This window comes from Atta cephalotes, assembly GCF_000143395.1.
Source record: "Atta cephalotes unplaced genomic scaffold scaffold00005, whole genome shotgun sequence".
NCBI classification, from domain to species: Eukaryota; Metazoa; Arthropoda; class Insecta; order Hymenoptera; family Formicidae; genus Atta; species Atta cephalotes.
This window is the reverse complement of record NW_012130069.1, coordinates 4,173,250-4,196,271: the sequence shown is the minus strand read 5'-3', so window position 1 is coordinate 4,196,271 and position 23,022 is coordinate 4,173,250. Positions and strand designations below refer to the sequence as shown.

At 32.1% G+C, this 23,022-nt stretch overlaps 5 protein-coding genes across 5 annotated transcripts in view; 4 read left to right on the top strand and 1 right to left on the bottom strand.

The window, feature by feature from the left end:
• Positions 1-3,304: 3,304 nt before the first annotated feature.
• LOC105626335 lies at positions 3,305-5,818 on the bottom strand. The gene is made up of 4 exons (XM_012207636.1): positions 5,749-5,818; positions 4,487-4,714; positions 3,939-4,146; positions 3,305-3,842 (listed from the first exon to the last, which is right to left on the bottom strand). The coding sequence occupies exons 1-4, from the start codon at positions 5,816-5,818 to the stop codon at positions 3,305-3,307; spliced, it is 1,044 nt and encodes a 347-aa protein (XP_012063026.1).
• Positions 5,819-11,388: 5,570 nt separating this feature from the next.
• LOC105626333 (mitotic apparatus protein p62) lies at positions 11,389-16,601 on the top strand. The gene is made up of 5 exons (XM_012207635.1): positions 11,389-11,464; positions 11,833-12,018; positions 13,182-13,271; positions 14,312-14,480; positions 14,718-16,601. Exons 1-5 carry the CDS (start codon positions 11,389-11,391, stop codon positions 15,835-15,837), a joined length of 1,641 nt encoding a protein of 546 aa, XP_012063025.1. The 3' UTR covers positions 15,838-16,601.
• A 1,157-nt stretch (positions 16,602-17,758) lies between these two features.
• Positions 17,759-19,064, top strand: LOC105626597. The gene is made up of 3 exons (XM_012207891.1): positions 17,759-17,840; positions 18,299-18,574; positions 18,706-19,064. Exons 1-3 carry the CDS (start codon positions 17,759-17,761, stop codon positions 19,062-19,064), a joined length of 717 nt encoding a protein of 238 aa, XP_012063281.1.
• Positions 19,065-19,714: 650 nt separating this feature from the next.
• On the top strand, positions 19,715-20,753 carry LOC105626596. Its single transcript, XM_012207890.1, has 3 exons — positions 19,715-20,090; positions 20,235-20,380; positions 20,544-20,753. Exons 1-3 carry the CDS (start codon positions 19,715-19,717, stop codon positions 20,751-20,753), a joined length of 732 nt encoding a protein of 243 aa, XP_012063280.1.
• A 1,116-nt stretch (positions 20,754-21,869) lies between these two features.
• The window catches only part of LOC105626595, a 2,659-nt gene continuing 1,506 nt past the window's right edge, over positions 21,870-23,022 (top strand). The window contains exons 1-2 of the mRNA XM_012207889.1: positions 21,870-21,923; positions 22,002-22,104. Coding sequence (XP_012063279.1) covers positions 21,870-21,923; positions 22,002-22,104 — 157 coding nt within the window. The remainder of the gene's footprint in view (positions 21,924-22,001; positions 22,105-23,022) is intronic.

Below are 23,022 nucleotides of genomic sequence, written 5' to 3'. Positions count from 1 at the left end.
AAAAAGCTGTACAGCCGATTACAGAAAGGTTGCAATACTTTTTTTTTTTTGATAAATTTCGGCATGCAGCTTACTTACCGAGCGATTCATTCTTAGACGGGGAGCACAGGAGGTCGATTCTGTATTTTCAAACAAAGTGAAAATTACAAAAACGAGTAAATTTACAAGATATTGACCAATGAAATAATCAGTATTCTATCACTATTCTAATAATTCGCTCAATTTTGATAATTTTCATCTCATTTCAATCTCATTTTCCCCAGACTCTTATATAACACATGAGGCATAAAAAATTGAACCAATCAGAGTTCTTTATTTCATAGAAAGGAAGAAAATGAAAGACTTCGACATTTTGACATTGACATTTTCTTATGCATTACGTGTTATGCGTTATGCAAAAGTCTACTCCCCACTTTATTCATAAATCCACAAATAAAAACCATCACAAACAATAAAAATTACATAAGCTGCATAACTAATAACCATAGCATAAGGTCCCTAGACCAAGCATCTTATGTAAATTAACCTTTATGTTGGATGCTTATTAGTTCAATGGCTTATGCTATGGTTATGTAGTTTATGTAATTATGTGTGTGATGAATCTAATTACTCCTGGATACAGAACGCAGCAACGCTTGACGCGTGACGGAAATTGGCATAATAGCCAATCAACGTCTCACTTGTTCGGAAGTAATAGATATACTATCGCAAAAATTGAACTCAATCCAACTTTTGTCGCGCGGCGGAAGTAGTATTATATTATTTCTAGAATAGAAGTTTTGATGAGACCGACTTAAGAACTATTGGTAGAATAGAATTATTGATTAATACAACAACTTCTGCCGCGCAGCAAGTCGCGTTCTGTGTGCAGGAGCCATAAAAACCAATCGCTTGATAAGCTTCATTTCAAAACCTATCGAAAAAAAAGTATTGGACTTTTTCTGTAACCAGCTATATACGCCAAAAAATTGCAACAGATTTTTTTCTGTAGTTTTCGGAATATTATTTCGAAAATTATTATTTATAAATAATTATAAATATATACACCAATAGGAGCATACATTAATCCAACCACCGACGAGATCGACATCTTTATGGGAGTTCGCGTCCTTGTGAATATTAAAGTGATTAAAGCGGGGAGCACTTTTGCATAACACGTAATGCATAAGAAAATGTACCAATCAAAGTCCTTTGTTTCTTTCCTTTCCTTGAAATAAAGAACTCTGATTGGTTGGATTTCTTATGCCTCATGTGTTATGCATTATGCAAGAATCTGTGCTTAAGAATATATCCACACAACTTGCATAATCGCATAAACGTATGTATATCACATTTTATGTGCGTCTTTATAAAAGAAATGCGATTGGATAATTTTCTTTATGCATACGTTTATGCGACTGTGCAAGTTGTGTGAATATACTTTTAAAGTTAAAAACTAATAATATTGTACTTTTAATAATATTGTAATTTTATGATTTATTAGTTTAGTAGACGTATTTAAAATTCAATAATCGATTTTTAAAATTATGACTTCATATTATCGTCAAAATTTATTATCAACAGAGATGATAATTCCAGAGAAAAAATTTCCAGAGAAAATAATTTTTCTGCAATATATAGGATATTATAGCTTTACAAACATTATAGCTTTACAAATATATATATTTATTTATGGAACATTAATGTAATAAAAAATTATAAAATTTAATGATATACATATAGCCAAATATTTATGTTAATAATAGCAAATTTATATCTTTTATATATTAATTAATCGATAATGTCAGCGTTCTTCAATTATCTCCCTTGGGACTCTTTTTATACTGCCGAAAATTTGCCTAGGATTGACGATCTTTAGTGGGGTGTTTTCTAGCAAGGACACAGACACTGTGTAACATAGTGAATCGTTTTGTCCTTTTTTAATGTAGGCAAACAACAAGGATGTAACGATTCACTGTTATACTATGTTCTTGTTAGAAAGCACTCACTATTATCGTCGATCAGTATCGAGGTATTTTACAGTTAAAGTTGGATCGAGCAAATTAGCACGATAGCCATTGATATATGCATTATACGTATATTATGTATAAGGAGAGGAAGAAGGAACATAACCAACGAAATAATGAATAACAGAACTAACATATATAATGTGTGAATATTTTATTATTCATTTATTATTTCTGTGTCACACGCAGAATTAATTAAATATCCTTGTGACAGTCGTATTGCCCATTCCGTTTACCATTTCGTATTTTTTAATACTAATTTATAGTATGTACACGGATGTGTGGCGTGAAACTGTCGTTATATTTTTTTTTAAATTACGACAAGCTTGAAGAGGAAGAAACATGTAATATGTACGATAAGAAACGTCTAAGTTATTATTGATAGACAACGCCTGAGCTCTGGGAATTCGAAGTCATCGTCAAATATTTATTTTTAATTTTTTTTAAATAAATAAATTATTGTCAGTTAATTAACAATTGATCAACTAATTTCCTAGTAAAATGTAAGATCAATTATACATTTAGTCAAGATCTTGTGAGTAATTATTGTAGATTAGTACATCATCGCAAGAAAAGCGATGATTTTGGAATGAAATCGACAAACATTGATCACAATCGCGGGAGATCATATTTGAAGAGCTGAGCGAGAATAAAATAATTGAGATGCACGTATAATGAATAGGATAAGATCGCAACAATAGGGAAAACTATGCAATATTGAAGCAAGAAAGATTTGTAGAAAGATTTATCAAAATTTTTTAATTTAACAAAATAATATATAAGTAAAGCTTATAAAAATTATCTTTTTAGATTCTATTTTATAAGAAACTTTAAAATAATAAATAATAAAATTACTCAGATTGTTAAAAAGAAGAAACTTTTTTTTATCTCTGTATTTCCATGTATTATTATAGTACATACGATTTACTATTGTTATGTAGCTTTTATATGCACTATAGCATTTGAAAATAGGGATGAATTTTTCGGGAGGCGGAGAATTTAAGCTATCGAAGATTGAACTATGCGAAGTTGCAATCCCATTTTGCTTCATTATATCGCAAATTGCGATACATTGATTTATTAGCATTAGCCTTAATGATATTATCGAGGATCACGATTTGTATTGATCGTAAAGATTAAATTACTGCGACGGGCGAGATGATTAAATGAAATAATAACCTCCTCTCCATCACCCTGCTCCGCGTGCATACATACGAGAATAGTCTAGGTGCAGCACTCTAGCTCTAAAAGAATGAGTTGACAATTTCCTGCACGAGGTACCGATCACACAGTACAACTCAGATTTCATTGATGTGTTGATGAATGTTGTATGCCCGTCCGCCTCTCCTGGATTCTTTTGGTATTACGATTCGGTGTTGCGGTATCACAGCTTCCGCTTCGAGTTTCTTCTTGGCCTCTTCCGTCGCGTTTCTGTCAGCTATTAGATCGCTTGGTCTAGAATAAACAAATGTAGTCTCCGCGCCGTGAGATTGTCCGATAGTTGCTGAGCCTTTCAGGACATTGTCCTGAGCGCTCAACAGTTGCTTGAACCGTTCATCATTTTTTTCGTTCTGGGCAGCATCGTCCATATTGCGAGCCGATCTCGAAGACACATCAATTGAGGGTCCTGTCCGTTCATTATTCGTTATTCGGTCTTGTTGTCCATTGTCCTTGCTTGTGAGATTCAATTTTGGATTCAGATTAAGACCTAGCCATTGAGTGAACAACGCGATACCTTGCTCGGCGCTAGCGGACACTGCAGCAATCAACTCATCAGTGTTAAGAGTGTCCTCTTCTTCGTCTGCGTTATCAATGGGCTCTATCGTTTCCGTGATGCTGTGTAGGATCGAAAGGAAGTAACAAGACATTTTTTCATATATAATATATTTTTTGCATTTCAAATACTTTCAACTAGATCACAGAGATACTTACGCGGAAACTTCCACTTGTCGGACACCCTGATAGAAATTGAAGCATCCTATATGGTATGTGGCTTGCGGTGCACCCAACAAAGCCGGTTCGATTACCATACAACCATCGTAGCCACCGACATCAGATTGCTTCACTGATGTAAATCGCGCGCAAATCTGAGCCAAATCCGACAACAAATTCATGCATGTCGGTTTATTGGCTGCGTTCGCTACAAAAATAAAAATATTAATGATTAATTCGATTAATGTGTCATTTATCTGATACAAAAAATGTAGATATTAATAGACAAATATTAAAATATCTATATTATAAATCGAAATATAACACAAGTTAGAAGCCTAATGTGAGAAGAATAAGAAATATAAATTAAAATAAAACAGATTACGAAAAACTATTGAATAACGGTAAAGTTATATTAATATTTTCAATTGAATTTTAATCTATAATTCAACGTGTTAAATTTAAATTATTAGACAATATTAGGTTTAATTTAAAATTCAATATAAATAAGATTCTTTTATTATTATTATTACGATTTGATTACTTGCCGATCTTTATCGTTGCATTGTGAATTGGATTATCGCCATAGCTCAAATTTAATGAGATATTCTGTTCTTTCTGCCTAATATTGACGCAAGCTGGTCCACCTAGATCAATAGTGGCCGTCAAGTTTAGGTCAACGCAGCAGAGACAACCGGAAGTCTGACACAGGCACTTGGATTGCGACGTGGACGATCTCGCCTCGACCTCCGGCAGGTTCCATGAGAGCAGGGTCTCTGCGGGCAGGAAACGCATGTGTGTGTATATGTACACATATATGTGAGAGAGATAAGGGACGCGCGTGGCAGAGAAACTCGGAATAGAGAAATCGGAACAAAACGAAAGTCGTGCCGCCGATCGAAAGTCAAATGGAAGTCAAATTTCTACACGTTTCACCGCCGCGTCGTAAAAGTTTTCTTTGGATTCTCCTTTGAAGAAATGACGAATTAGACTGTGACATTTGAAACTCATTTATACCCATGTTTATGGACCGGGGAACTACACTTGGATGTACATTTGGATAATAAGTGTGCCAATGCGTGGATTTCCATTGGTGTACTTTCTCGCGCATTGTCGAGATCGAGCGATTGAATGACAATTTTGAGGGCATCTTTCGTCAATTTTTATGGACGATGATTGACAATAGAGACAAAGTAGCTTAGAATTGAGTATAGCATAAGAAAGTGAAATTAGAGAACAAAGATCTTATTTAAACTGTTATCGTGAAACTCTTACCCAAATATTTTTTAATGTATACGAAATGGATTAATAATTCGAAAGTCATATGTGATAATAATATATATTAATAATATAAAGAGTTTAACCTGTTTAAAAATAGAAAATAGATATAAAATTGCTTTTTAAAATTTTAAATGTATATATTGCATTAGAAAAGTAAGTAACTTTCTCTCTCTTTTCTTTGTAATACAACTGTTAGCAACAATAAAATTTCAAATAACACTGTTATTAAAAAGAATTATTTATTCTAACAATAAACTACCGTATTTACGGCACAAGTTAGTTTTACTTCATGGCAAGATGAATTAAACGCCAATTTATATTTCGTTTTTCAAACAAATAGAAAGTAATCGGTCATATAATCTCTTTTGTAATCGCGTTTATCACATGAATGATACAAAACAATAATATAGTTATGCCAATGTAAGCAAACACGTGCATCCACGCATTGAAATCTCCGGCGCGTGTTCTCACGCGAACCCGAATCTTCGCACTAGCGTTTCTTAATCACATTTTGCTTCAAACAGCTCACCGAGCAATCCAGCGGACGCGACGACCACCAACGTGACCATCAGCATCAGGATCGTTGCTCTCACAGCCATGGCGTATTCCTCAAAATTATTATTAGTTCAATTGAGCCGTTCCTTTTACGATCACGCTCGATCCCTTGATCAACAGTCGGATGATCGGGATCTATTGTGGTGCTGTGACCGCGCGAATGACGAACGATTCAAAATTAAACTAACGCGCGAGTGAGAAGATCTTCGGAGATCCTGCCCGGCAAAGAAGAAGCTTAAATCTGGATACGGCGCCGGTTCCATGAGTGTCGGATCACCGACCGGTTCGGCGGTCGGTACGAAAACAGGGGACAGGATTGGTCAAGATCGTTGTGGTCGGTGGGGCACCCCGGACGGCCACCGTCGATGTGCGACGCGACGTAACGAGGGGGCAACAAACGGCGGGCAAGGAACCTCATCTGGGTGACCGGGTGACCTCCTTCCTCTGCCAGCTTGGTATCGCGGGGGAACTGCGACCATTGGCACTGTGCCCCTCTGCGACGTGTCGGCGAATGGAGAACAAGAGGTATTGGGCTACTCTTTGAGTATTATTGTCCGTGAAGCTGGAAGTGGATGATTTTGAGATTTTTCTTTGAGGTTACTGAAACTTTGGAGATTTGATATGTAACAGATCTACAATTTTCTCGAAATTTTGTAGAAAACGGAAAAGTAGAAATTCATATTTTTTCTCTTTGGAAATTTCTTTCTGAAGATTGTTATTTCGAGACATCTTCACATTCTTACGTGAAAGTCATAAAATCCAATAAAATGCTATTATAAATTTTCTAGTTGGAATAAAATCAAAGTCTGATAAATCATAATCTTCTAAAATATTTTAAAACTATTTACTTATCAACAAATAAATTCAATAGCACTGAAATTATAAAAAATAATAATTTTAATATTTTGTCAAACACTCTTGCGATTCGTAATTTTATAAGATTTTCAAACGTTTCATTTTAGAATTATCGATATTGTTAACTTTTTCCTCTTTAATTTTTGTAGAAATTACTGCATAAACAAAAAAACATTAATGTATATGAAGTATTTAAAGAAGCTCGTTTTACTTTGTGAGCAAGTGTTTTCTAATTTAATAACGCGACTTATCTCCTTTCTTTTACTTAAAGATCCTCTCCTCGGCTTTCACCGTTTGAAGAAAAGTCACGATCTTCGCGAACTGCAAAATCACTTACGATTCCGTTTTATGGATTGTACAGCGAATCGCGTTTCTGACATCTTTCATTTTTTTGGAGTGTGGGCGCGGTGACTATGAGGAATGAGAAACAGAGCGAAATATGTGACCGTAGACTGGGCCGACTGAAAAGACATTCTCTCTTCCTTTTTGAAATAGACTCGATTCATTAGCAGAAATGTGACTTTCTCTATTCGTCTGTAAAATTTATCTTTTTGCGTTAGAAATGCGCAAAATGTGTTGAATAGCATTTGATGAAGCCGAGAGACGAGGTCGCGAAATGTAGATTACGATCAATTTCGAAAATAGATTTCAATAAAAAAAATCGATTTCTCTTCCAGCCTATAGAATTACGTCAGAAGAGGGAACGATCGGAAGCAATTCACTCATAATCTGCTCTGTCATCGATCGTCGCCGCGGAAACGATCGGCGGTTAGATAATTGCACAAATAATAGTGTTGTGCCGTCAATATCGTGCGACGTCAATGTCACGGCTACGCGATTACTCCACCTTAATCGCGAATCTAATCGTCGATAAGCGCGATTGCACTTGTCGGAAATTGCCTATAATCCCTTTTTTTCCATTTTTTTCTTTTCTGTAACGCGATACAACCGCGAAGAGAACGTGGAGATATGTTGCATCCAAATGATTATTCCACGACGTTACGTAAAAACTTGTTTGCCTCCCGTTTAATCGGGGCCTACATATTTCCGGGTCATACGTCTCGTTCATCAGTTTAGGAATCCCCGAAGATCGAGTTATCATCCAAAATAGCCTGGGTAGCGATGGATTTTGATAACTTCTGTACAATCCTATCATTGAAGAAATCTGTACATTTCTTCTGGCTTTTAAAACACCGCAGGGAGTAGTTTTTATCAAAGTATTTATTATGTAGTTATAAATAATTTATTCGTACTAAAGCTTTGTTTGACGCTGAAAATGCGTTTAAAAATTATGATTAAAAATCTCTCTGCTATAATCATCTTTAAAATTTTAAGTTCTCTCCCTTATTATATATATGCTATTATTTCTTGAAGCACTTAAAGAGATGGAATATCTAATAAATCACTACTCGCGATAAGTTTGATGCCATCGCTATCGACGACCTGGGGCATTGGAGAACAAACGAACAAATATTAACCAAGGTAAACCACTCTTGGTGAGCCACTACTTTCTTCGACCCACTAACCGGAGAAAGGCCCCTCCTTAGCCAAAACATAATTCCGTGAATCGATTGAAGACGAAAGAACGTACAAACAAATGAACAAATATATGAACATACGAGCGAGCACGTGCATTAATTTCGTACTGCACTCGTGTCGTTCGTTGCGTTCCGGATATTTTTCTTTTCTTTCTTCTCTCGTACGGCGACGAAATTCCCGCGAGAGACTGGACGCGCACGAAAGTGGGTCTTCGGTTAGAATTTGTGTCACAAACCGTGGTATTTATGGCTGGCACGAATTTATGGCGCCGACTGATAGTATCTGCGCTCAAAGTTAGAAAATATTTAGAAAAATGAAAATAATTCGATTAATGATATTAATTCTCAATACTCCTTATCTTTAATTTTTTTTGAGAATCAAGTTACCAGTTTTCTTTAGAATGAGAAAAATTTTAATTTGTATATTACATATATATTGTATAAATACATATACACATACATATTATATAATTATACATGTATTTATATAAAATTTTTTTATTCGTATTATATATTTTTAATATCTATAATTTTATTTTAATTACAATAAAAAGCATTAAAGAAAACAAAAATTAAAAAAAGAAATTATAAAAAGAAAATCAACGTTGTTTATGTGATTTTTTTATCTATTTGAAGTATTCTTGAAAAGTGATCTTATCAATAATTGTCAGACAAATTTCAAAAAGCTGATTTATTATTTATGGTTATTAAGGATGAAATAGATGTCAAAACAATTAGTATGTGCAATGCGAATAAAGAATTGATGTCACTTACGCTAATCGTAGATGCACTGCGAGTCATCGATATAGTTTCGTTGGTAGAAAATATAATAATAGGTCACATTATTATGATGACTGTAAATTAATTATAACTGTAATGCTTATAAAATCAAATTAATCGTATATGTAATTTCTGTCATGTATGTCATTTTATAATATTAATTCGGAATATCATATATGTCATTCAATTTTTTATAATAACAACCTAAACAAATTCAGATAAGCATATTGCAAAGATCATCTCCAGGGCGACTTGTCACTTTTTCTCTCGGAATCCGGACGCAATTAAAGGACGTTGGACGTCATCAGCGTGACTTTCCCCTCTTCTGCGGATATTTTCGTGTGAGTTGAATCATCCGGAACCATCTTCATTCATCTGTATACATCTGAGCATCTGATACCGGTTCGAGGAGAGATGGAAAAGTGGACTTCCCGCTTTCGTCGTCGAGACGACGGTATAGCCGGACGCCGTCATAGTCCGATGAAGGACGATAAAGAATCGGAACGATGTAATTGGTTAGGGACCGCCTCTGATTTACCTAGAGCACATTAGAATGTTTAATAATCCTAACAGCGGCTTGGCGGACAGGTGGTGGTGGCCTGACCGACTTTTAAAGAAACCTTGGGGGGAGTTAGGCGGCATCTTCAGTTGGACATTGGCCTCCGTAAGACGAAGAGTCAGGGAAAAAGAGCTGTAGGGTGCAGGAGACAGGAGAGCACGAGCACGGCTGCCTCCTCGGATTTCTTTTCGACAACCCACAGGTGGGTAAAGTTACAATTTGTGCATTTGGAAGGTCTGAAAAATTGGGAAACGTGCCACGATAAAAATGAGAAGTTTCTCATTGAAGAATCGCCCACGTGTGAATAATTAATCATTTAACGTGATAATGCGAAATTCTTTAAATTCTTTAAATAATTTGTATAAAATAATATATATCTTCTGTATGTAACTTTTATATGTTTAGTAGAATTACATATCTATAAAATATTAATTAATAAAATAAAGCTTATATATAAAATTAAATTAACGAATATTTCATGATCTTTGCTTCTTTATTATATGAAATTGAGTTTTATTTAATACATTAAATTATTTGAACATTAAACATTACACATGGTCCATTAAATTTAAATAGTATACAATTAAGATTCACATATTATTATTACATAATTATATTATAATAATATAAATTCTTTATAATATTTATTATCTTGCTTAAGATTAATGAATATTTATTAACTATCTATTATTTTGACAAGTGTAGATTTATGAAGCAAAAATATATAGAAATTATTTTATAGATCACTGCTTGCGCTCAATTAAACTTCTCACACTATCACTTCCGCGATTTGATCTCCGTACGAAGCGACGCGTGAGGAATCGATCTCACATACGATGTGTCAAAACGTAGTGTTGATCGTATCCAACATCTTGACCATATGTAACGCACTTTATAACGGTGACACGAGTGTTTGTTCCGCGCGTAAAGCTACGCATCTTCTCGTGCTACTAAAGTCTGCCATCGAGTCTCTCGAGTAAGCGCCTTTCTTATACGCACGCCTTTGACCGTGACCGAGATTTGGGTCAACCGGTCGCTAGTAACTCGTGTTTAAAACCGGAAGGAGAATATGTTTTCCGCGTCTGGGACGTTTCGTCCGGTTGTTTATTTGAAAGATAAAAGTATCGCGATTGTTCTGGTAGAGATATTTTTATGAATCGGGAAGTAGAAGTATGAAATTACCGCTCTACCTCAACAATTGATGAGTGAAACGAGTGTCTCTATTGTTTGCCGACGAGGGTTATAGAATAATTATTGGAAGGCGGGAGAAATAATTATGAGAAAAGAAACACATTTAACGTACTTTTTTTTTTGATGTGATCTCAAAAGTTGCTTAATCAACGTCGCTCGACGAAACGAGCTTTCGAGAAAAAGATTAGTAATTGTATATAAAAATTGTAGATATCTAGATGTTTTATTAAAATTATGTGAAAGAAGACCTAAAAAGTTTTGGAAATTCTTAATCAATTGAACGGCTTTTAAAAAAATTTTGCAGTTATGTTAATTCAAATATGTGTAAATATTTCATATTATTCATTAGAATAATATGTATATAAATGATTATACTGATACATAAAATGAGATATACTGATTATCTATTAAAAAAATTTAATCTTTGAAAATAATTTTACTATATAATAGAAAAATATACTATAAAGCAGGTATAAAACTACAAAATGACATTCGTCATGCTAATTTAGAATTACGGCACGTGCGTAAAATCTATCTTTTACGGTTCTTATTGTTGTGCCTTTTTATCAGAATCGGCCGAAAGAAGCTGTAATAAGATTAGAACGTGCATGCCACTACAAAATGGATATTTTTCACAATAATATTATAATCGCATATGTTCTTGGTATTGTTTCCAGAACAGAGTGGAAAGATGCGATTATCGACGATTTTTGAGTTGTTGCTGATCCTCTTATTGGTGGCCTTTGCGGCTTATGGCCGAGTAATTGGTGAGAGAAACAGCTTTAAGAAAAAAAAAAAATAATAGAACAAAAATAAAAATTTTAAAACATAGAAATAAATTTTTATACAGATTTCATTATACATATGAATGTATATAAAAATAAGCAGTAATCATCTTATTTAAAACTCATTTTATACTGTCTTAAATTAAAAGATTTCAGGATTTCAAAATTTCTATTTAAAATTATATATGTATGTTTTATTATACGTACGTATTTTTTATATACATTTTTTATGTGTATACTTTTAAATTTTGCTCGTACTTCACACCACATAAAATTATAAATAGGATTTTTAAATTTTGGCACGAATTTTATTAGATTTAAAACGACTTTAAATTACAAAATGTTTACAGATCACAATGAGGCGACGCATCGAATGACTCGTGCCGCGAATAATGTGAAACAGAGTGACATAGATTTATCAACGATGTCACTAAAACAAGCGACCGATAGTGTAAATCGATACTGCACCTGCAATGAGAACATTTGCAATTGCTGTCGGGACTTTCACATACCGCTCGTTCAGCTGAAAGGACCGGGTAATTATCACGCAATGTAATTGTGCACGAAAAATGAAAGTACAATATGGAAAGGCAAATATATGATTATATACTTGCGTTCCCATACTACATTTAAATTTTAATGCGTTTGTTATCTGTAGTACCGTGCTAAATCATATATTGTGCGTTATATAGGATAACTCCGCACTCTATGTACGCCGCACCTAATAAAAACTTAATTTATTAAATATTATTTACTATTTTTAAAGTAAATGAACTATATCAGTAAAAACTTTGTATTGTCTACTACTATGGAAAAAAAAATTAAAAATCCAAAATACTTATGTTTCATATTAAAAAAAGAATTTTTTTAAACCCTTGGATTTTTGCCATATATCCCATAAGAGTAAGATATATAACTACTCATAGAGGAAGGGGAATATGTTACGGCTCACGAAAAATGTATAAATAATGCTTATAAATAAAACGTAAAATGACACAATAATTAAAATATGTTTACAAAATTTTAATAAGAATAATAAATATGTATATGAAATAATAGATAATAATTACAATCTTCCTACATATATTACAAGTTATTACATGATGTACATATTTCATGTAATGTGTTTATTGCATTTAGTGCACTGAATCCTATCTGAGCACTTTGTATGCTTTGGACATAAATCCCGCCCGTTAAAAATGTTGTATATTCCAAATAGGTAGAACATATAAAATAATAAACTAAACAAAGCAGCAAAGCACTTGTATTTTGTTTTATATACTATACAACATGTACATTTCTACACTTATGTATCACGAAATAATCATTATGTCTTTTACGCGCCCTACAATAATTATTGTATGTAAATTATAATTTACGATGACGCTACTTATTACAGTAACAAATCGATTCAACTCACAATAATTTGTATTCACATTAATAGAGTAGTTGTGGGAAAATTACCCTCCACTCTTTTTTTTTTCTGACTTTTGTCGTAAATTCCAGAGTGGCATATTTGCCAGTGTTACCCTATTTCATGTTATTATATTTTACATGAAATAAAATTTAATTCTGCATTTTTTTCATAATAAAATATAATTCTGCAATTTTTCTGCAATTCTTCATAATAAAATTTATTATGTATTTTTTTATAAATATATTTTTTCTGATGAAAGAATTTCTGTATTTGAAATTCTAGGATGCGCTTCGTTGCAGTATCTTCAAGGTGACAATTTAGCAGTCCAACTGAGCTTTGGCGACAACATATTAACCAGCACGATTGTTAATGGTAATCACATTCATTGTCAGTTAACAGTTCTTTCTCTCTTTTTCTGATTAATTAACATCTCCTGTGAATTATTTATTCTAAAGAAAATTTAAATAAATGGCAAAGTCCGAAAACATAATTTTAACGTGATATTACAAAACGAAAGAAATAAAACAAAAAATAGCATTGAATAATTATAGAAAATTCTTCTTCTCTAATGAAATACAATAAGATTTCTTTTCATTCGCGTGATTCTGGTAATTGTTGATTTGAAACAATACAGTTATAAGTTATGAAAAAACTAAGTTTGATAGACGTTGAGAGCATATATCTCTTTATTTGATGAACAATTTATGTCACGTGCAAAAGACTAAATCATGCACGTGTACCGCTCGACAATATTGACAAGAAAAGTGTGTTAATTGCGAGTGAATCAACGTTTGGTAGATGTATATTAACGTAATGTCCAGGAAGTTGTAACTCGACTTTCACCCGGCAGTATGTTTATCATTGTCATTGGAATTTGTCGATAGAACGCATGGCATACATGGCATTTGAAACTTTTACTTCCTTTTAAAGAACACGAAACTATATGATACTACTTTTAAAAATACTTTTTACTTTGTAAAAAATATTTTGCTTCGTTAAATTTCATATTATGTGTCAGTTCCGTATGTGATTTCTTCGGTATGTGCGTTCATGAAAAAATGTATTACGAAGTCAACAGTGACGTACAGGCGCCACTCGACGAATTCGTGTCAGTCTCAAGCGGAGCGAAAGTATTTACACAAACGGTTTTTCGACGTCGAGTGTGTTTATCTTCTTTTTTAATCGCATTTGATGACCTCAATTTGTTTGAACTATACAGATTTCAGATATCATGACATACAGATAATATAAATATCTGAAACACCTTCAATAATATCTATATTTGAATGAAATTGTTTTAATATTTTATTTTATTTTTTATTTATTAAATGTACATTATTTCGAAATTTCGATGAAAGAATTATAATATATAAAGTTTGACTTGTATGTGCATCGAATATTATAAATTTCAGGAAAGAATCCGAAGCCTGTGTGCGTACCGCTACCTGGTGGCTTCACCAAATTTTGTGGCAGAATTTATTCCATCCAACGCGACGCGAAGAATCACTTTAAAGCGTGTCTCGGTTTGGAATTGCAATCTCCTACCGAGTTAGAAGCTACTCTTCGTGTTAGTTGTTTCAGGTACTTACAATGAAAAAAAATATAGTAACATAAATTTGAATTTTCTTTCTCCTTTACGAGATACAAGAAAAATTCGTAAAGAGAAGAAAGATAAAAAGATTTAATATGTAAATTATTTATTAAAATATTCCACACAATACAGCTCTCTGAGGCACCTTCTTTAACCTAAACATTCTATTCCTTAGAGAACTATGTTGTGTGGAAACTAGTGTTTTGTAATTCGATCTTGAATTTCAGATTCGGTCCAGACGGTCTGAAGCTTCGACCGGCTGAACCACTTCCAACTGTCGAGACAGATGCTACTTCAGAAGAAGACGACGATGATGATTTTTTCGGACTAGGTTCGGATGATGACGACGACGATGAAGATGATGAAAGACCCATCACGAACTCCGTTCCCGATGGCTCGGAAGTTGATGCACAAGAATCAGATGATGATGATGACGATGACGATCCATTAGGTTTCAGTGCTCTATTGGATATCTTTACTGGCGATGACGATGTGCCAACAAGACCTAAAGTTACTACCGCGGCACCATTATTGGAATTCACTATACCAATTCTACCGCGGCCAACGACTCCCGCATCATTGGAGGATCATGAGCTGCCCACTAACAACGAGCAGGAAATTAACTATGAGGAACACGACAGCACTCAAGAACCATTCAAAGCAGAAGAAGAAGAAGAAGAAGAAGAAGAAGAAGAAGAAGAAGATACAAGATTGACTGAGAGTAATACCGAAGACAGCACTAATGAGAATAATGAACAAATCACGGAATCCTCCAACAAAATCGTGTACATTGCGAAACCCGATAAAGTGCCGATTGTCAATAAAGTGAAGAAGGGAGTCGTTGGAGACAAGAAGAAACCAACGGTGACATCGACTAGCGTAAACGCCATCCATGATCCTGAGAAACCAGCGAAGAAACCTATTAAGGATGAGGATGATGATGATGACGATATTTTAGATGATGATGATGAAGACCTCGACGACGAGGATGATAGTCTTGAAGACGACGATGACGATGACAAGGATGATGAAGATGAAGACGAAGACGAAGATGAAGAGAATGATGACAAACTAGATGATGAGAAGCATGAAGAGCACGACGACGATGACGAGGACGAAAAGGCTGAAGATCTTGTCGATTTAGATGACGATGATGACGAGGAGGAAGATGCCATGTTGAGTGCTCTTATAGATACTGGCGGTAAAAAGAAGAAGAGCAAAGAAAATACAAAGTCTAATCAAACTAATGTCGAGCATGATGATGAGGATTATGGCCTTGAATTGGGATTTCTTGCCAGGAAGAGGCATTATAGCGGAAATCGTCAAAGCAAAGTTATGAGGCTTTGAAGTATACAGATTGTTGCTCCAGTCAGTAGGATAATTGGAAATTAAAGAAAGCTCGTCCTTCTTATCTGGCCATGAGTTCGTCAATCTAACAAAACTCAAAATGTTTTGTTTGGATTAGCGAAGATTCGGTAGATTTTGGTATAATTGTGACAGTGATGATAAGATTGGAAGAATCAACGTTTCTTGACATGTAATTTCGCTAAAAACGAGTGCGTGTTTCTACGACATTCTAATTATTTCATTATCTTCTAATTACAATAATTGTAAAAATTACAATAATTGTAATTACAATAATTGTAAAAAAAAGTTCAATTAACAATTACAGCTGCTATTTTACAATAACTGGAATTGTTACAATAACTGGAAAATAAGCAGTTCACTTCGCTATCACAATTATCTTATTTCTTAATGTAGTTAATTTTATATTTATTGAATAATATGGAGACTGAGATACGAGATTTTACAGCGAAGATGGAAGAGCTTTCTTGAGAGAAGGCTCAAATAGAATTGCGTAAATAGAAAATATTTATGTATTGGAAACAAAATTCTAGAAGAAATTTTATTTTATTATGCAGAGAATTTTCTGTTTGTAAGGAAGACTTATACATATATATAATATATCTCGAATTATTCGTGACCTCAGCCATAATATAATAATTTGCTCGATTAGTTTAACGTTATTTATTAAGAGCAAATAAATATTTATGATTTATGTATTTATTAAGTTATTTATTGACTCTGTAATAAATAAATAAATATAATGCGCTGTATATGTATATACTATGTATACCTTTCATATGTATACCTTTCATATAATTATTAATTTAATTTTTAATTATTGAATTTTTGTTATTACAGAATTAAATTTAAATTAACTGAATGAAATATTAATTTAAATTTATTTGAATTATTAAAATTCTGTATAAAAACATTTAATATATTTTTTAAATAATTAAAGTTAATTCTGTCAGAAAATTTTGGAAGGATAATATTGTAATAATTAATGATTATAAAAACATGTTAATACTTTTAATTATTTAATGAGATTTTTCGAGACACGATATTTCAGAAAAATTTTTCTAAAATTGTTAGTAGTTTATACAATTGAGTGTAGTTTTTTACAAATAATAATATTTTTCATCATGCAATTATTTAAGGATTTAAGCTCTCGTGTTGCGACAGAGAAAGTTAGAATTATTTGACACTACTTAATATGTATAACAACATTAAAGATAAGAGTTGTATATTAACACATGAAGATTTTAATAATCAAGCATGATAATAACACACGTGGAGACAAACGGACTCTTATCTTTAATATTTTTTTAAATCATATGAAATGAAATCTTAAATTTTGTTACGTAATGAGAGCTCGAATTGTTGCTTGTTAGATGTACCATTTTGAATAATATTGCATTAAATTAAGAATTAATAATTAATAATTAATTTTTTATTTATATTTAATAAGAATTAAGAATTAATAATTAATTTTATCTTTATTGTTAAATTAAGAGTTAATTTTCTCAATGTTCTTTGTGATTTTAAATACATATAATAAGTAAAAATATGAAAAATCAAGTTTTGTTAGAGAAGTATTTGCGTCTATAAAACCATTTATCGTCAAAATGAAAAACACCTACGTAATTTGATTTCCGTGCAGTACATGTATACTTTTTGCAAAATTTCAAATTTTCGGGTTAGTGAGGGTTTAGTTCCCTCAAGTTTAATAATATTTAAAACTCTTAAATTTTTGCGTCGTGAATTATCACTTAAGTGTGACAATTTGAGCATTCTTATTTTACCTACTATTGAAAGTTGATGCATAATTAATGAATAGGTGTCTCTGCGTCTTGGACCAATGTGTGCCCAATTTCAGTCTTTCATTAGCATTGAAGCGTGCAGGTTGTGCAATTGTGCCATCATGTTAATTAAGTGGCTGCTTGTATCTTTATTGATATTAGGTGTCCAGAATACTTCTGTGAGCAATTACATCAATTATATTGGTAAGAAATAGCTTAAGTAATAAATATTTTTTGCTTAATTTGATTAATATTTTATAATAGTTGATAAAAAAAACACTTACAAAAGATATGAAATTTCTATTTAAATGCTATAAAAACACTTATATTTATAATTGTAGCATAAAATTATAAATAAAAATTATTTTTTATTACAATACGCTACAAATATACAATTATATTACAACAAAGATATTAGCGTAATAATTATATTTACTCCTATTATAATAGGAGTAAATATAATTATTGTTACATTTAAAAATGCACGAATTAAACGCAAAATGCACAACTAATAAAAAATTTAATATTGTTTAGATAAATTTTATTTCTTTTTAATTATCTTTATAAATTATCATTTTATAAGAGAAAGAAGAATTGTAAGTTTTTATTATGCATTTTTTCCATATGTGTTTTAATATACTTTTTACAAATTGTTTTTTCAGACAATTTCAATATATTCTACGATCCGAACACATGTTTAGCATTGAAAGGCACATTGGAATATGTCGGTCGTGATTCTTTTTCTGGGATTGGTTTCCGTGGAGCAAACTGCAGCTGTGAAGATCTTAGATGTAGTTGTTGTAGTGGCATCAATATAACTACATTTAATATCGACCATTATGCCTGCACTAATATTACCTTTTATCCTAAGGACCTTGCCATGAATCTCAAACTTACAGTAAATGAAAAAGAACTTCTTAATACCGTTTCTAACTCTGGTGAGTATGATTTGGTGAATGTGAACTTTTCGCAAAATTTATTATTAACAAGCTTTCAACTAATTATGTAGATTTATATCCGTTAAATTTGTATTCATTGCATAATGTAATAAATTAATTCACAGATAAAGCTCAAATACCATTCTGCGTGCCTTTCTATCCACCCTTCATATCCTTCTGCGTACGTGTCTTCGATATCTACTTGTCCGGTAGAAATCTGCATGCGTGCATTGATTTGGAGGCACGTGTAATTTCGTGGCCAATCTTGATTTTGCACTTCGATTGCGTAAAGATTGGCGCAGATGGAATTTCTTGGCTAAAACCCGATGACAACAGTAATATTCCTCAACTGACAGTCAAACCAGAAGTGAACGGACCAGAAATATACGATCCAGTGGACTTTGAGCCAAGTTCTGTTGGCTTTCCAAACAATCATACTTCAAATATGACTCTCGAGGAGCAAGATAATATCGGTCAATTAAAGATATGATATTATAATTACAAAATTACATATATATAAGACGTTATTATAAATATATTTATTATGTATTACAGTTAATATATTTGATTTATCGTTATGAAATAATATATGTGATATATATGTGTATTCATGTATTATGTAAAGGCATATAATATATGTATATAATGTATATATATATATAAAATATATATTACAATGTTTACTATGCTTAAATTTGTCTTATTATTTTGTAAAACATTAAATGTATCAACTGTTACAAATTAGATTACATTTCTTTCCTTCGTTAAATAAGTCTTTGCTTTAATTACAGACAATATCTTCAAGAACTTAGCATTATCAATATCAATGGTGAATCATATCAATTAATTTAATTCTCAACAAATAATTACATTTTATCATAAATTTTTATTTCTGCCATATTTAACGATCAAAGATATATGAGATGACAGCATTTTTATAGAATCCTGTTGTTTCTTCGAATTCTATAGTCAATAACAAAATGCGGGCGAGCAAGCCAAGCCTAAATTTCACCGTAAAACTGGGTCAGTATAAGTGTCCGTTAACCAGCCAGTCGAGTTCCAATCGCTTAGCAAGGAGGCACATCTCGAGGAGATGTCCTCTTGTTTCCATTGAACGCCAGATAAGATCAAGAACGCAAGATGAAGGCCATCTATTGGTTGATCATTGTTCTCGTGCAATCATGCTTAGTGCCAGAATTAAGGGCCGACGAAGGTTTTATGACAAAAAAAATTGTTAATAGTGAGCTCGAAGATCTCTCAAAATCGCGAGAAGATCTGGAGCAAGAGAAGATACTTTTGAGGCAGGTCTCAAATTCATCAGCATCGGAAAATAACACAGTCATCACAAACAGACCTTGTCAGTGTAGCGGTGGTGTCTGTTCATGTTGTTCAAGAATTCTATACGATACGTGGAAACAAAAAGCTTGCGTGAATATCACGTATGATCCTGACGAGTTCAGCTTTACTGCGAATATCATGATGAACGACAGAGTTCTTTACACGAGAACTGTTTCTGGTAAGTGAATACATATAAATATAAAATAAACCAATAATCAATTAATTTAGAGATAATTTATATATAAAAGAAAAATAAATCATTTTCACTACGTACATTATGTCTATATTTATTATATTTTCTTATTTTATCTTGTTATTATAGGAAAAAATCCTAGACCAATATGTGTTCCTGTCCCAAGGCTACCGATCAGAGCGTGCGTCCGATTTTATAATATATATTTTCAAGGCAGAAATATTCATCTATGTCTCAACATGGAAGGAAAGTTTCAGGATACTACATTGTTTAAGGTCAGATTTGAAATTCATTGCCTGAAGAATATTATTCATGCTATATTCAAATTTTTAGATCTAACAAATGCAGATAAAAAATTTGCATATTTTATCATGATATAAATGATATGTCGATCATAAATGACTTATATAATTATGTCAATCTCGTCTATTTTCACAGATTAGTTTAGATTGTCTTAGATTCGGTTCAAACGGATTAGCTCTATTAAAACCAGAAGATGGAGGTGGTTTGGGTCAAGTGGAACTTTTTCCGGAAGATGTGGATAATAATAATGACTACGACGATGATAATGATGATGATGATGATGATGATGATGATGATGATGATGATGATGATGATGATGATGACAATGACGATGATATATACTAAAAAATTTTTTTTAACGGATAATGATAGTATGAATTATGTGCCATGTATGCGTATTTATTGTTATTATATTTTAATAAATGCAATTAAGCGAAGAAGGCATTTTGTCAAGACTGGTCTTAGTGCCTAATAAAATTTTTGTAAAAATATTATCAGGCACTAAGACCTGTCTTGATCGAATTGTTAATTTCTTGGTCCATTTTCATTTAATATTGTTTTAATAAATGATTGTATATACATTCTTAAGAAAATCATGCAAGTTTGATGTTTTATTATAAGAAAGAAGAAATGCATCCTTTCAATTTATGTTTATTTATTATTTCCGTTATATTACAAAGTATTACGTAATATAATACATTCTTTTTATTTAAATTTTAAATATTATTCAAATATCAAATAATGTGGGAGAAACAATATATGTGTAACATTTGTAACATTTGTAATTTGATGTAATTTGCGTAATATATCCTTAATTGTTATAAAAGTGTGCATTATTTTACATGTCTCGTATAAGAGACATGTAGGAACAATAAATGCTCCCTACAAGAATATAATGGTAAATTTTACGCTATATAATTCAGGTAGACAAAAACGTTCCGGACATTTTCTAAAGACTCACAATACAATAGCTTGTGATAGCATCCTGTATACACGGAGGACGGAATGTGAAAGGCAGAAAGCGTTTAGTGTAAAACGAGCTGTCACTGGAACTCGTTAATGAGTAAATATAATTACGCGTGTATTTGTTATAATTAATGTAATGTGTAAATATGGATCTGCGTAGCATTGGTGTTCTTGTCTTTATCTGGTTGTGTCTCCTTCGCGAAATTATCTCCGTTAATACAAGTTAGTGTAATTATTTTAACTTTTAATCATAATATATTAGATGAAAAAATTTTATTTTGACCACGCGATTTTATCCAGCAATTTGTAAAATTATCTAAAAAAATTGTGCTAGCTTTTTATCCATTATATAATTTTTTGATGCGTGTTTGAATTTATTTTATTATATATATTACATTTTTTTTATTTATAAAACTAAATAAGAAAGCATTTATTAGATACCAGCATATCAAGAGGATTCCTGATTTATAGAACGATCTCGATTACGCGACAATCATGCAACTGCTTCATGTCTTTTTCTTGTTCTTGTTGTCAAAGCGTGATGATCCTGTATACTAAAGAGCGGAAAAATTGTGAGTCTAAATTCTGCTTAATATTTAACATAAATAAAAAATTGAATTATTACAGGTTTCTTATGTTATAGTATGTGTCAATTTCGCATATCAGGGGAACGGACTGAATGTGGATGTCGCATTGAGTTCGGACACAATCAGTACCAGAACAGTCACGAGTTAGTATTTTCAACTTTGATCTGTGCGAATCTATGAGTATCTGAGAATATAAATTTAATAGTATTTTTCATTGGCAGAACTAGCGCACTTAGAACTAGTGCACTTTAAAACTATTGTACACAAATCAACATAAAGATGTAGGGGAGAGTGACACAGTTATAATAAAAAAAGATTTTTGCGGCTAATTAGTTTATTATAAATCACAGGAAATCTTATAAATTTTATGTGAAAAGGGGTTCTTTGGGGTTGAGTATAATAAATATTAAAATTAATAAAGATAGAAAAATAACAAATTATAAAAAATCATCATTAAAGGCACCGCCGTAACTTGTTACTATTGACACTACGATGGTGTCAATTGTATTTCAGAGTGTCAATTGTCACACATCAATACTAATGAACATCAAGCAACATGAAAAAAGAAACAGAAAAATAATAACCGTGAAGTCTCAAACACTGTAAGTAAAGATAACTGTTAATGATCAATATTCAATCATTTAAACATTAATTAAGACAAATTAAAAAATTTGTTATCTGCGCAGCTTGAATACGCCTATTTTCTGCATTCTGCACATTGTAACCAATCTTCTTAACATTTTCCAAGATAGACAAGAGATAGACTCACATCTTCACAATTGATAATACAAACTACAATACGATTATAATATATGTTACAATCAATCATGTGACAGTGACTTTTGCAACCACCGCTGCTTGTTTTCATTAGATGTCCATTAAACTCACATGTAAGCAATAAACTTAATTACATACCTTATTGCAAAACTTTATATATATATATATATATATATATATATATATATATAATACTAATAAACTAAAACAAACTAATAGTTATTTTAATAACTAGTACTAATAAATAAAACTAAAAAACTAAAGTTAAGTTTAGTTTTAATTTT